Source organism: Macaca thibetana, chromosome 5 (assembly GCF_024542745.1).
Source record: "Macaca thibetana thibetana isolate TM-01 chromosome 5, ASM2454274v1, whole genome shotgun sequence".
In the NCBI taxonomy this organism is placed as follows: Eukaryota; Metazoa; Chordata; class Mammalia; order Primates; family Cercopithecidae; genus Macaca; species Macaca thibetana.
The window spans coordinates 49,190,491-49,206,710 of NC_065582.1; the positions used below are offsets into that span (position 1 = coordinate 49,190,491).

Here is a 16,220-nt window from a genome sequence, read left to right on the forward strand (position 1 = left end):
TGAACAGGTAATGGATTTAGCAGCAATGATTGTAACTATCTGGTAATGCAAATTACAAGTGCGTAAACTCAAAGTTATCTGAGCCAAAGACTTCTTTTTCCTTTTACTTAAAATAATAAAGCTAAAACTTTTTTAAAAAGCATTCAACTCAGATTAGTGAGGGGTTGCTTTATCTCCAAACCTGTAGGCCATCAATACAATAGGGAGTGTGAATCAGGGGAAAGACAGAGGAGCAGAGTTCAAAGGTCAGGCCCCTCTGAGACCAGAGAGAGAAACCAAAGGGAGTAGGAGTGCATAGGTGAGAGAGAGAGAAAGGAAGGAAGGGAGGGAAGACAGAACACAGCAATGGAAAGAAGACACACACCATAGAGAGCACTCAAGAGAGGATCAGAGGCAAGATTACAACAAAGGACACAGTGGATAAAACGTTTGTTGAGGGAATGAGGAAAAGGGGAGAAAAAGAGAAGGTGTGGGGTATAACAAATTAAAGATGCTACTATTCGTCATTCTTTATTAGAATGATGAAAATAATACCAACTACGATGGATTAGGAAAAGTAGTATAGTGAGATGGCAAAGGCAGCTCTGATCTGTGTCACCATTTTGTCAAAGTGGCATATCTGATATGTAGAATTTAAGGTCATAATCCTAATTTGAGTCCCGGCTTTGAGATCCACGTGAAAATATCAATGTTTGGTTTATAAACACCTTATCTCCTTAGGGAAATTAACGTTAACAACTTCAGGAGCCCAGCCACATGGCAATAGGAACATGCATTGTCTACACCCACTTTCATCCAGTGGCATTCACTGCAGGAGGTGCCAGCCTGAGAGTCAAATCAGATGCACTGAACTGACAGCTGGGTACGTAATGGGTGAATGGATAAAGGAATATTCCACTTTTCCTCGTTGATTGCCCTTCCCTATCTCTACTGGAGAAAAATTTGAAGACAAATTTACTGGAGAAGAAATGAAGTGAATATAAGTGTAAATTTGAATAATTCAAGGCAGTAGGAATAGAATCTCTGTACACCTGATTTCCATATATAAAAGATTTTAAGGCTGGGTGCGGTGGCTCACACCCATAATCCCAGAACTTTTGGAGGCTGAAGCAGGCGGACCACTTGAGGTCAGGAGTTTGACACCAGCCTGGCCAACATGGTGAAATCCTGTCTCTACTAAAAAAAAAAAAAAAATACAAAAATTAGCCAGGTGTGGAGGCGGGCTTCTGTAGTCCCAGCCACTCCAGAGGCTGAGGCAGGAAAATTGCCTGAACCTGGGAGGGGAAAGTTGCAGTGAGCTGAGATTGCACCACTGTACTCCAGCTTGGGCAACAGAGCGAGACCCTGTCTCTAAATAAATAAATAAATAAAAGATATTAAGGTACTATGTATCTCTTCCTTTTTTCCTTTTCTAAGGATATACTGAGGATTATAACTTAATAAATTGAGAAAACGTAAATCTATTCTGATATAAATAAATAGTTTGATGTGAAATGAAATATTTATATAGTCTCAAAATATCTCCCTCTAAAATACTTGCTAATTACTGAAGGAAAAATGAGTCAGACACCACCCGTAATCAAGAGCTCAAAGTAAACCTCACTGGTAAAGGGAAAATAGAAATTATATACCACCTGACAGTATGCAATGAGAAGAAGACAGTATCATTCTGTTATATTCTTGCCAAACTTATTGATCATGAGGAAACATCAGAAAACACAAACTGAGAACCATTTTACACAATGACTGCTCTATAATCTTTTAAAGTTATGAAAGTCAAGGAAAGATGGAGGAAGTGTTCCAGATTGAAGGAGATGAAAGTGACGTGACAGCTACATGCAACATATGATTTTAAACTGATACTTTTTGTAAAGGATATTATCAAGACAACTGGTGAAGCTTCAGTGGGCTTTGAAGATTGGGTGAGAGTGATGTAGGGATGCCATTTTCCTGATGATATTGGTTGTATTGTGGTTACGAAGGAGAAAGTCTTTGTTTGTAAGAAATACACACTAATGTATCTAGGAGTGATAGAGCATTGGCAACTTTCAAATAACTTAGGAACAAAACAGAATCTTTTTTAGGTTACTTGAAAATTTTCTATAGTTTGAGATTATTTCAAAATAAGGGATAAAATGCAAAAGACATGACGGTGCTGAAGGGTGGCATTTACAATTTGTGCCATGTCTCCTTTACTCTCCGCCCTCCATGCATGCCTTGAATATCCTGTAGCTAAATTTGCCACTTTCTACATTTTATTTTTCCTAAACAACTTTTCACATGCATCACCACAGTGGTGTTGTGATAGATGTCCATAATCCAACCACTTATATTTTCACATGCTTCTGAAAATTATCACCCATGTTAGGATTAATACCTTAGTTCTATATATTAGAAAAACTCTAGTATTAATCTCATTTTTTATGAAAAACATTGCATAAATATAACATGAAAATCCAATAACCTATAATCCCTTCACACTAATATATACATTTTTCCAAGTTCCCTTCCCATTCTAGTCCATATATATAAATTACTTTTGCATGGTTGTAATCACAACATAGATACAATTTTATATTCTATCTTTCATGTCGGAGCATATTCCAATATTGGTAGAGAGCCTCTGGGCTCTTCTTGCCCTCTGATTCTATGATTACATTTTTGAAACAATGACCTCATAACATAACTAGAGGACCATATTTCATTATTCAATACCTGCAATGAAGGCACCTTATTGCTTCTACCTAGTCAGTACAATGCAGAAATGCTATCTATCTAGTAATTTCAATTCTGATGCATTGTCATTTGACAGAGGCTTTGAAGTCACCTAGACCTGGGCTTGAATCCCAGCTCTGCATTGTTCAAGGTACTAAACCTTTCCGAGCCCAGTTTTCAATCTGAAAAACAGGGAAAATATCAATAGCATGATATTTGTGTGGATTGAGATAATGCATATAAATTTTTTAGCACAGTGCCTGGCATATAATAAGTTTTTAATGAATGCTTATTATCATTATTCACCTAAGAGACTGTATTAGTCAGGGTATCATTGTTCTAAATCATTGTTTTTTGTACATATATATGATGTATAAGCTGGGAGGCTGGGCCAGTCTCACCTTCTTACATTTTTCTGCCTGCTTTATATTCCCTGGCAGCTGATTAGATTGTGACCACCAGATTAAGGGTGGGTCTGCTTTCCCAGTCCACTGACTCAAATGTTAATCTTTCCAACACCCTCACAGACACACCCAGGATCACTACTTAGCCTCCTTCAATCCAATCAAGTTGACACTCAGTATTAACCATCACAGAGACACATGACTAGTTAGTAAAGTGTGGGGTCACTCCAAACATTTGAGACTCTTGGTTTTATTTGTGATAATTGATGACAGGTTGCTTTTTAGATAGAAATAAGTATCCAAATAGTTAACTAGGATTTCCAAAGAAACCACCTGATTTTCTAATTGTCACCAGAATTGAGAATCTACAGGAAAACTAGAATGACATTTGATTAATCATTCTTTCCGACTCCTGCATCAATCTGCCTCCCTCAAAAAGGTTTAAAAAAAAAAAAAAAACCCTTAAGGGTGTAATCATTGGAATATGCAGTTTGCTTTTTAAAAATAATCAATTAGTTATGAATTTGTCTAATTCCTTTCACAGTCAAATGATTACACGTTACAGAAAAAGCATAAATGTCCCAACCTACAAAATGGACAAATAGAAGAGTTACTGTTTGTGTTGGTAAAAAATATCCTGAAAAAAAAAAACAAAAAAAAACAAACAAAAACCGGTTCTTTGAGAAATTCCTTGAAATATAGGCTCTCCCAGGGCAGCTGTATGCTTGACAATCACTAAATATTTCACAGAGAGACACTGGCTGAGAAATGTAGCATTTAGGGGTCAACAGTCACTGCAAACTAAAGAGTCTCTCAAATTATAACATTTTATTACAGAAATTCCATTTTTACAGTATGGTAAAGGGCTCAAAGCAGAAAGGACAGGAATCCACTGTGTCAGTTGAGAAACACTGTACCAGCACAAAGCTCAAGTCATTTAAAATTCCAAAGTAAAAAAGAATCATAAGAAACATTGTTTAAAAAAAATCTTCTAAACATTTTTATAAAGGAAGCTAACCTGGTAACCACAATGAAGATGAAAGTAAAACATTCACATGGAGGAACAAATAATAGTAGAGCCTTTTGTCTGGTAAGAAAAGGTAGTAAAGATTTTCAAGAGGGATAAGAAAAGAAGAATGTGTTTTAAAATACAAGCTTTTCAAACAACTTTTACTAACGTCACACTACCAGCAATGAAAACCACGCATGTGCACAGTCAAGCGCTCTGAGCCAAAGTCATTAAGCTGACAAAGAAACATGTGTATGGAGAAAGAAGGGAACAATGATTAAATGGGGAAGAAAGTGAGTAAGGGCTGAAAAGAGCCTGCTGTTGACTGTGTGCATCCCAAGAAAGCTGGTGGAGGGAAGACCCAGGTCACTGTAACAGAAAGGAGGCAAGAGAGGCTCACTGTTCTTCGAGACCATTCATGTGAGCTACCACTGAGTCTTTTATGCTCCCACTGTTGAGGACTGAAAATGAATACTAGGCTGGGCACGGTGACTTACACCTGTAATCCTAGCACTTTTGGGAGGCCGAGGCGGGCAGATCACAAGGTCAAGAGATCGAGACCATCCTGGCCAACATGGTGAAACCCCGTCTCTACTAAAAATACAAAAAAAATTAGCCGGGCATGGTGGCATACACCCATAATCCCAGCTACTCAGGAGGCTGAGGCAGGAGAATCGCTTGAACCCAGGAGGCAGAGGTTGCAGTGAGCCGAGATCATGCCACTGCACTCCAGCCTGGCAACAGAGCGAGACTCCGTCTCAAAAAAAATAAAAATAAAAATAAGAAAGAAAAAGAAAGAAAATGAATACTAAAGCCTATCTAGGAAAGCAAAACACCTTTTTCTGGAACAACTTTTACAATAACTTTGATTCTGTGATTGGTGGATATATTCTTTCAGCAGTGTCACTTATAAAGCTTTTGGATCATTTCAAATGTTTATTTCTAGGTTCATGGAGCCCAATAGAAACTGATTCATCTGGTTCGTCCTGTTCTTTTGGGGCCTATGTCCTCCTTCTCTCTGCACCCAGACTATCTTTGAAGGCCAAAGGAACCTTAGAGTTCTCTAAGGAAACCAGGCTTTGACCCTGAAATTCTGAACAAGTCAAGCAGGCAGGAAGCCTGTGAGGGAAAGTGTGTCCAAAGCTGATCCCATCCAACTGGGGCCTTTGTGAAATGAAGGGCCCTGTGTCAGCCACCTTGCCCCCTCTTCAGGAATGCAGACCTGGGACAGGTCAGCATCTTATTAGCTCATGAGCTCAGGTTAATAAAATGCACCCTGATTTTCAGGATCTCCTCTGGATTTCTCCCTGGAAAAAATTCACCATAACTGTGAAGGATGTTGTACAAATTTAACATGAGAAAATTCTAACGCCCCCTCCCTTTTTTTGTGATTATTCTAATGACGAAGAAAAAAAACATATAGGCAACCAATGGATGGTTTTTGTCTTTGAAAGGAAGAGTCAAAATATTAATACTTATCCTTTGCTGGGAAAATTAGAGAACACTCTCGATTACTGAAAACATTAGATACTACGCTAACATGACATTGCTTACGCTTGTTTACTAAAACTAGTTTTTGCTTTATGCTAGATCATTTGTCTCAGTTAAGTGGATTTCTTCTGATTGAAGATTTTTCTGCAGAAAGAGCACTTATAATTTCTAGCAATACATTAGTGACCCTAGAGCCATACCACTCCCAGAAGCTGCTGAGAAGCAGAGTTAATCTCCTTTTTCTTATTGAATCTCTTATGCTCAGTCTCTAAGGCATTTTGCTGGTCCAGGGGAGGTTTTCCTAATGCCACTGTCCATATTATCTTTAGCTTACAGGAACAGATATTTTACTCTGCCAATGGCATTATCCATACTTATATAGATCCCAAATACCAATTAAGATTTGCTGAAACTTTTTGCCATTGCTGGTGCAATTAATGTACTTGTTTGATTTCACTAAAAACAACATTTCCAACATACTAGAGATGATCTTTTTCGATACCCTTAAGGATATGGGAATAATCTTTTAAATTAGTATTCATAGCCAAATTCATTGGAGGGCGTAAAGAAAAATGACACTGGTGGTAGGGGTTTCTCTGGTCCTGACCAGAACACCCTCAGCCAGCACTTGCCGCATCCTTGTGTACTTATTTAACCATGCCCCCACTCTGGGACTCTCATCTGCACCGTTGTCTCCCAAGATGTCCAGTGTAACCCAGCAAAGCTGGCAATAGTCGCTTGGCAGACACTTGGGAGCGTGGCGCTGGCTGCAAACACTGGCTCCATTCATATCAGAAAAGAAAGGCCTGCTCCCTTTTCACCGACAAGACTCCTGCTATGGCTCAGTGTTCTCTCAGCTGGGGAGCCACAAGTCTATTTCCTTCTTTAGCCCATATTATAATGGAGGATAAGATGAAAAGGAATACAGACCCTTGATACCTTTTACTTAGAGTGCTAACTAATGCAGGGCCTCGTGTCTGATCTTCTGCTTGGCTGAGGGGACGGCAGATGGCCTTCTGAAAGCTTTTCAAACCCCGGCTGCTTTCAGCAGGGCGTGAGGGGGTATTGTTACATTTTCCATATAGTGGTAGGAAGCATCACTGAATAAAAGCACACAACAATTGTGCCACTTCTCTGGGAAGCATATTACAACCTTACAATGAGGGCTAATTGGCCGACACCAAAAGCAGACGCAGACACAGCTTTGAATATTATTCAGGAGAGGTTTTAGAGAGCAGAGTCAGGGCGGAGGCTGAGGCATAAAGGAGAGGAGCGACGGGAAGGACATCGACGGGGAGGCGGCGAGGGCTGGCATGAAGAGGGAAAAGAGTGGCTTCATTATATTCATCAGAAAAGAATCGTGCTCTTGTATAAAGAGTTCGTTCATATCCACCTCCCCTTCCTTATCAGGGGGACGTCAACAGGCAGTCCCAGCTTACAGTGCCATGTCCACAGGACATTGCCGTTACCATGAGAACTGATGTGGCCACATCTCAGAGCCTTCTTTTTTTTTTTTAGACAAAGTCTCACTCTTGTCGCCCAGGCTGGAGTGCAATGGCGCGATCTTGGCTCACTGCAATCTCCTCTTCCCAGGTTCAAGCGATTCTCCTGCCTCTGCCTCCCAAGTTTCTGGGATTATAGGCAACTGGCAGCATGCTCAGCTAATTTTTTTTTTTTTTTTTTTTTTTTTTTTTTTTTGTATTTTTAGTAGAGACAGGGTTTCACCATGTTGGCCAGCTGGTCTCGAACTCCTGACCTCAGGCGATCTGCCAGCCTCAGCCTCCCAAAGTGCTGGGATTACAGGCATGAGCCACTGTGCCTGGCCCAGATCTCAGAGCCTTTTAAGAAACTTTTGTGTGAGCTCCTTGAAATGGGCAGCGGAGGAAGGAAAATGTACTGAGTACTCACTTTATGCCAGGCTAGTTCAAGACACCACCTTTATTATCTCATTTAATCTTCAAAACAATTCTGAGACTTATTCTTATGATCATTTTGCAGCTGAGGGAATGGAGGCTCAGGGATAGTAGATAGCTTGTACAAAGTCTAACAGATTCAAATCCAGGCATTCCTGACTTCAAAGTTCAAGCCCTTCCTGCCACACTCCCCTGTGCCAATTCTTCAAATAACCAGGTCCTGCCTACTACCTGGCATATGACAGTAGGTGCTCAATAAATGCGTTCTGAAAACAGAACTAAACTTACCCAGAAGTATGGATAGAAAAGAAGCTCTAAAAAGTAGAGACCATTTAGGAAAGCCAACCCTAGAAGTGAACTCTCAGCCAGGGGCTGACCTGCCTAAACCGGCACTTATCCCAACACACACAACTTCCATCAGAATTCTTTAATCAAAAGATGTTAACCCATTCAATTTGTGCTAGGTGCTGGGAATACAGGTATTTGAAAACCCAGGCTGTGTTTTAGAAGCTCGCAGTCTGTTGAATTGTCTGTTCATATGCTATGAAAAAAAAATGCAGATGGAGATAAGTTAGGGGTTCTCAGAAAGGAGAAAGGAAATCTAACTGGGAAGACCAGGGAAAGCTTCCTGGAGAGGCATTGCCTGAGTGGGGTCTGAAAGGGGGAGTAGGAATTGGCCAGACAAAGAGTAAGGTGGGTAGTGTTATTCCAGACCAAGTGAGAAGCAGCACAGCGTCCAGAGGCGTGAACTAGGCACTGTGTAGAGGGAACATTAAGTGTCTCCGACTGAGCTCAAATGGTGTGGCAGGAAATGGCACTGAAAAGATAGGGAGAGCCAGGTGCTTCAATGCTATGCTCAGTGAATCGGACTTCATCCTTCAGGGGCTGCGAGGCATTGGCTGTTCCCTAGAGGCAAAGGTGGTGATGTGGCCAATATGGAGGGTAGATTTGAAGGGATAAAATTTGAAATAAGATAAACCACTGGGAGGTGGGTGCTGTGGTTTATGTTGGGGGTAATAAGGACCTGGTGAGGGAGGTGGTGGCAGGGATGGAGAAGGCCAGATTTATTTCAGAAATATTTCCAAGGTCAAATCAACAAGAATCGTCAATTGATCAGATTGTGGGAAAGAAGGAAGGACATATGATTTCTAGCTTTTGTTACTAGGTGGATGGTGGGGCCATTAATTAAAATTATGAATATAGGAGTGGGAATAGACTGGGGGGAGAGGCTAAGTTTATTTGACCCCTGGGAGATACCTAGGCAAGCAAGTGGATTATGAATCAGAAACTCAGAAGAGAGGTGAAGACAAGTGATAAGATACGAGAACAGAAGTCTGAAAATAGTTTTCCTCTGCAGTCACATCTGTCCTGCAGATGTGCTTTGTTTGGATCTCTGTGCTATTGTTTTTAAAATTAGGATTAGGTGAAAAACATGGAAAAACCAGGAAATTGTACAAAAAAATGAAATATCCAGTGTCTCTTAAAGTTTCCACTTATTTGCATTTCTGTCCCTCCATGACAATAGTGAACCAGAAACAGAAAGCGGCTCTGCCTTTTGAGCCGGGCACATGCTCTCCAGGGAGCCTCAACCCTCAACCCTCCTGGCTGGACCCAAGGCTCAGTGTTGGTTGTCATTCTATCATCACAATTGCTCTGTTGTTTTCTTACTGCAGAGTTAAGAGGAAAGTAAACTATGTTGTTCCCTTACTTCAGTCAAAAGTGGAAAACGCAAGAAAACAAATATCCCAATTTAAAAATGGGTAATGAGCCTAAATAGATGTTTCTCAAAAGAAGACATACAAATGGCCAATGGGTATATGAAAATGAGCTCAATACCACTAATCATCAGAGAAATGCAAATTAAAACCACAATAGATAACATCTCCCAACTGTTAGGATGTCTATTATCAAAGTGATGAAAGATAACAAGAGTTGGCCAGGATGTGGAGAAAAGGGAATCTTTGCACACTGTTGGTGGGAATGTACATTAGTACAGCTACTATAGAAAAGTGTGGAGGTTCCTCAACACATTAAAACTAGAACTGCCATATGATCCAGCAGTCCCACTACTGGGTATATATCCAAAGGACTTGAAATGAGAATATTGAAAATGTGTCTGCATGCTCATATTCATTGCAGCATAATTCACAATAGCCAAGATACGGAAACAACCTAAATGCCTGTCGACAGATGAATAAAGAAAATGTGATACATACAGTGGAAGAATTCAGCCTTAAAAAAGAAGGAGATCTTGCCATTTGTAACAACATAGATGAACCTGGAAGACATTATTTAGCCAGGCACAGAAAGACAAATACTATGTGATCTCACTTCTATGTGGAATGTAAAAAAGTCGAACTCATGGAAGCAGAGAGTACAATAATGATTATCAGAGGTTGGATGGTGAGGATATTGCGGAGATGTTGGCCAAAGGATACAAAATTTCAATTTGACAAGATGAATAAATTTAAGAGATCTTTCGTACATCATGGCAACTATAGTTAAAAACAATATATTGTATACTTAAATATTTCAAAGAGAGTAGATTTTAAGTTTTCTCACCACTAAAAAAATAACTATGTGAGGTAAATTATACGTTCATTAGCTTGATTTAGACATTCCACTACATATATGTATATATATATAAAATATGTATATATAGCCATTCCACTACATTATATATATATAGTACACCATAAACCATAAACATATACAAATTTTTTTTGTATTTAGTAAATAAGAAAGAAGTAGAAAATGAAATCTAGTCCAAGAGGACTGTGCCTTCTAAGGAAAATAGTGAGAAATGAAGAATGTTCCCATAAATTTAACATGCAAACAAAGTATGTCCTTGAAAGAATTAACCTTGAGATGCCATTGTGAAATAAACCATAGTAAGAGCAGTGTCTGGTATATGTAAAAGATGCATGATGAAAAATTTGATAAACTAAAAACAGAATTGAAATGTTAATAGCTTGTTTTAGAAAAGTAGTGAAAAAAAATGATGATATACCATTGCCTCTTTTCCACATACACATTGCCTGGCCCTGAAGGTGTTTGAATTTGCAATTTCTGTTTTAGAGTCACTGGGATACAGCAACGGGTGGTGAGACTGGAATTAGGAGTAGATAGGATCATCCAGAGAGTGTGTCCAGAGAGAGAACAGTAGCCAAGGACAGTCTTGGGGAAACGCTGGAGGACACAGGTTCCCAAAAGAGCCTGAGATGAAAGATGAAAGAGGCTGAAGAGGAACCTGAGCCGTGCGGTGGCATCAAAGCCAGGGGAGCGGAAGCATAGGAAGGAAGGAGAGATCAATGCCTTCCAATGTCTTTTGTCCTGCACTGTATGGCTCCCACCTCTAAGGTCCCAGCAGTTGGGCCAGTTCAGCTACAGTACAGTTGAGACCAGAGATTCCTAAACTATCTTTTGGTTTATGGTGCCCTTAGTGTCTCAGTAACTTTTTCATAGTGCTCCAAAGCCAAGAGAAACACCAAACAGTTCCATATATTAAGTGTTTAGATTCAAACATCTTATTAACATTGTTATGTCTTAAAAACCTAGTAGGCATTAAAAAAATTACTATACCCAAATTGAAAGAAGATATATTTTTATTTCATTCTTAAAGGAACACACTTACTTATGGGATGTGTGCACCCGTTGGGCACTGCATAACTTCTCCAGCCTTCTCAAACTGCCACCCTTACTCCCTGTTCTACAACTGACTTTCATACAGAACTTGCTTTTTATCACGGCAGTTGCAGCCAACCCAGCATTGAAAGAGATGATGTCATTGAAAGATACGTAGCTCAGTCTAGTGTGAAACAATGAATGACCATCAGCCAGTAGTCCTCTCAGTGTCTGACAGAGGTTGAGATGCCCTCATGGAACCCTTGTGAGTTTGCTGCGGTGCCCTAGAGCATCTTGGCACACAGTCTGGGAGCCATGCGGTTAGACAGTATGGACTGGTCTGGAATCCTATCATTTGTAATGTGTCTTTGGGGACATTTGTTCTGAAATCCGTATAACTCACATACAAATAAATTTATGAAGCACAACTGGTTTGTGACTTGAATAACTACTGGCATTGCCTGTTCTCACTGCTCCATACTATCAGGAAGTAGAATTACTTAAATAAATAAAATTCAAAGTAAACGAAAGTTTGACTAATGCCTTCAATCCTTTCCCCAAACAAACCTTTTCAAGAGTTAGTAAAAACTTCCTTCTCCTTTCTCTTGCCTTTTCTCGCCTTCCTCTGAATAAGAAAAGAAGCAGTATAAGGGGGAGGCGATGGGGGTAAGAGGAGACAGTGACGGGTCTGACCAGTCACACGGGGATCAGTGCCGGAGACTCGAGGCCTTTCTATTCAGAATTAGAAATGATCGGTCCTTGTGTGAGAGCCTCCGTATCCAGCAGCTTCCAATACCACGCTCGGCTGGCATCCAGTAGCCGATGTCTTTCTGGATAATCACCAAGGCCAACCCATTAGGGCCTGAAATCCTTACAGCTTTTAGAGTTCACGAAAAGGTGCCAGGTTTTCTCTGGTATCCAGCTCCAACAAACTACCAAAAAGCCCAGCATGAACAAACACTGCCACCTCCACTCAATATCCATGCAGAAACTGTAAGATGAGAAGGGTGCTCAGATGGAATGTCCACAACCATAGGAGACTTGGATTGGGATTTTGGCTCTATCATTTCCTGGAGAGGCCTTAAACAAGTTGCTAAAAAAATATGAGCTACAGTTTTATCATCTGTAAAATAGAACCATAATATCACGATGATGCTGTAAGGATTAAATAAGATGTTAAAAGGACGTAGCATTGTATCTGGAATCCAGCAAATGTATTGAAACCATTGCATTTAATATTGACTCTGAATTTATTGAACATAGGAGTTTAAGAAATCCTTCCTTTCTAGGTAGTCTGGTTCTGCCTCTTATTGGCTCTGTGCTCTTGGGCAAGGCACTTAGACTCTCTGGGCCTCCCTTACATATATATATATATATATACACACACGTATATGTTCACATGTATGTGTACACATATGTATGCATATGTGTATATTATAAAAAGAAAAGTAAGAAACTGGGTTAAACTTTCTTTTAATATAAGCAATACCTTTTTAATGCTCTACTTTTGCAAGGATTCCACAATTTGAATGAATGATGTCTGCTAAACAAGCTCCATTTTTTAATAATAATTTGTTTTCCTATTTTTAGTTATCAAAGCCCAAGAACGTTTTATTAACAAGGGCGAACCAGTGTTACCATGTCAAATGAATAAAATTATCTCCAAAAGCCAAAGAAACATGGTGTTTTGATTAACTGGCACATTTTCGTCACAAATATATGAACAATTTCCATTTACCATTTTGAAATATGGAAACAGCAGAAATTAGCACTAATTCCTGAGTCCACCACTGGTTATTATGCTGGACCAGCTCCAAAGGCCTTTTGTGCACTGAGATTTTTTGACTCGGTCTAACAAAGGAGAAGGAGTGGCAATTGGGAGCAAGGAGACATTGGTCCTCTCGTGTGGTTGCCGGCACTCTCACTACCAACCAGACAACATTGCTCACTCTTTCCTAGTTCTTCAGTGCCCATGCCCACACACCCATGCTCCATTAGCAATAAGCTCCTATGGAGTCCCTCTCAAAACCAGTGCCAACAGTGTACTGGACACCTGAACTTAAATTCCCTGTCCTCTTGCTCTTTCCTCCACTGGAAGTGTGAAAGTGGCAGAAGATGAGACATGGAGGGGAGAGTTGAAGGGGTGTGATGGGGTGTGTCAGAGAGTCGCTGTAAAAAGGCCCAGCACCACCAACAGTCCCCACTTTCAGGCTCAGCACACCCAGAAAAAATTCTGGGCTGAGTCACATTCCAAGCAAGCAAGCTTTCTACATGAACCGCATCTTCCCACAGCATATAGGGCTCCCCATGCGCATGCTCATCTCACCTCCCAAAGCTAAGAAACATGGGTTTCCCCCTGTCTTTGTTTCCTTCACTGCCTTCTGCAGCTCTGTCTGTTTTCTAAAACACCCTGGTGGGAGCATGTTAAGGACAGCGGTATCCCATTTCTTCAACAGCCCAGTACCTTGTACCTTTCCTTCCCTTATAAAGACTGAAAATACTCCTCTTTGATTTCCAAAGACCCCAGCATGTTTATGCAGTGTCAGGAGGGAAGCTTAGCTCCGGCTGGTGGTTTGTGTTAATTGTCTGGCTGCACTTTAGAAAGACGCTTTTTGAATCGAAGCATTTAGGGAGAAAGTGGAGAAGCATGGCTGTATGAAAGAGCAATTGATGTTAAATATTCATGCTCTTGCTCTCTGTTAATCAAAATTAGTAACCCCCATTGCTTAGCCGCAGTCTTGCTGGCTTCATACTATGATTGCGCTAAAGGAACTTGGATAGAAAACAACCACCATCACACACACACACACCCCCACCGCACACCCCCAAGGACTTGGGTGCTTATAGGTTTGAAGTGTTTCCGTCCAGTTAACATTGTGCAATTCAGCACTGTCTATTTTTTCCAAGATGTTGAATGAACCATGGTTATCCTTTCCATCAGCATTGTAGAACTGCTCTCCCACGTGGTTCCTTCTCTCTTGTTGAATTCAGCAAACTTTAGCCTTAAAAATCAAACATTTTCTGCAATAATCCCAAATGCTAATTGTAGTATAGTCTAGTTCATTTTTCAGAAATTATGCAATTATTTTACAAGATAGAAAAGAAACTGACTATAATTGAACAAAACATGGCGATATTATAGGTTGTTTTCATAACAACTTTGAGGTCATGTTTCCTGAACTTTTAGGAAATAAATATTTTATGTTTTTATTTATTTTAAAAAGTACATGTTATATGATGACAGGAACTTTAAAATTATCACTTAATTTAAAAGGAAAAGGAAAACAGCTCTTAATTAAAACCTGTTTTCGTAACTATATTTTTCAAGTTTTCTAAAATGAGTATGCTTTATCATTATACTGAAAATAATAAAAGTTATATTTTTAAAAAACTGAGTAGTTGCAGAATTGTGTGTTTGAGAATTTATCCATGTCTTCCTTACCTATATCATCTGCAAGAGAAATGTTGGTGAACGTGCTGTCTTCCTCCTCCTCTTTCCTGGACCCGTCCATCTTGTTCAATTTTCAGACCTGTTAGTAAGAAAAATGAGGGCCGAGAAAAGCAGCAGTTGTCCCATGTGACCGCCCTTGTTAAATCATTAATCAGTGAACGTCCAAGCAGGTGCTATCTGAACCTTGCACTATCCACCCTCTTCCTGCTTTCCACCTGAGAAGTTCTTATCTGAGTGTTGCATTCTTAACCGGAAGTGGTAGGAGACCCAAGTTAAAGACTTACAACCCTTGACCGGAGGCTGCTGTGCTGGCACGGCTGCTGTACTCTGGCTAGATGCCAAACCCTGCCTTCAAGTTTCCTTAGGCTGAATTGCGCAAGGAAATTGCCCAAAAAGCGTAAGGAGAAGGTTGAGGGAAGAAATTGACTTTATATGATTAGCATATCTTTTGGATACCCATGATAAATTTCTTAAGGATGTATCAATGACCACAGCATGACCTGGGGGTAAGTCACAACCCCTCAGAGCCTCAATGTTCTACCTGTAATATGAGGATAAGTCTGTTGTGAGGATTAAATGGAAACTGTCTGGTACATACATAAAGAAATAAGATTCTCTATATGGCATATATGAAGAAATAAGATTATATATTGAGCTCATCAGTACTCTCTCATATTACTGTTCAGACACCTCGTCCTCTAAAAGTTCATTGAAACAACAAGGTCTCCCTTTTGTGTTTCTGGAGTTGAGCCCAAGAGGAGAGATGTTGGCTTCTCTAGCCCTTAGGCAGGGACCCTTTGTTTGAGGAGGAAGTATTTCTTTACAACTATTTATCCAGGTGACCTAGTTCACATTCGTATACAGACACAAAGCAACACTATTTTAGAATTTCAAATAATCAATCCTTTGGGTAAAAAAATAGCCAAATTTGATGAAGCACTTTAAGCAGATAGTAAAATTGTTACTACATGCTACATTCTTCACTAAGTGCTTTGATACATAGAATTTTTTTTTAATTCAGGCAAGTTCATTGTTACTATATCAAGCAGAACGGATGTGAGCTGTTGGAAATCCTGAATGTTAAAAATTAAGTTCACTAGAATAGACTTCCCCTTAATTTTTCAATTATATTCTGCATATACTGAGTGCCTATTCTATATAAACTGAGCACTTTGGAGGTTCAAAGTCAGAGGTTTATTTATTTGCTATTAATAAGCTTATAAAAGAGTTCAAAAACAAGAATGCTGGAGGTTTACAGAAGGGAAAAAATATACGCAGCTGACAGGACCTTGAAAGGCTTAGAGAAGGGGACATTTGAGATGCATGATCGATGAAAAGTGGGATTCAACAGGCAAAAATGGCCAGGTAGTGAGTGCTTTCTCAGTGAAGGAGTGTGGGCAAAAGCTCAGAGACAGGAAGGCTTTGGGCACATCCAGAAACCAAGAGTATAAGATACAGGTAAATAAGAGGTGGGAGATACAGTGGAAAATAGGATGTCATATCTAAGAGAGGTTTGAATGCTAGATTGTATTAGTTCAAGTCCTCTAAGAATCAGACACCAAGATGGGATTAAAAGGATGAGATAAAATAGGGAGGGAGGCAGAAAGGTTGGA

General features: G+C 39.9%; 1 protein-coding gene across 2 annotated transcripts in view; it reads right to left on the reverse strand.

Annotated features, from left to right (window-relative positions):
• The window catches only part of SCOC (short coiled-coil protein), a 44,654-nt gene extending 29,807 nt beyond the window's left edge, over positions 1–14,847 (reverse strand). For both annotated transcript variants that reach the window (XM_050790268.1, XM_050790267.1), the window contains exon 1: positions 14,599–14,847. In XM_050790268.1, coding sequence (XP_050646225.1) covers positions 14,599–14,668 — 70 coding nt within the window. In that variant the 5' untranslated portion in view covers positions 14,669–14,847. The remainder of the gene's footprint in view (positions 1–14,598) is intronic.
• Positions 14,848–16,220: the final 1,373 nt, after the last annotated feature.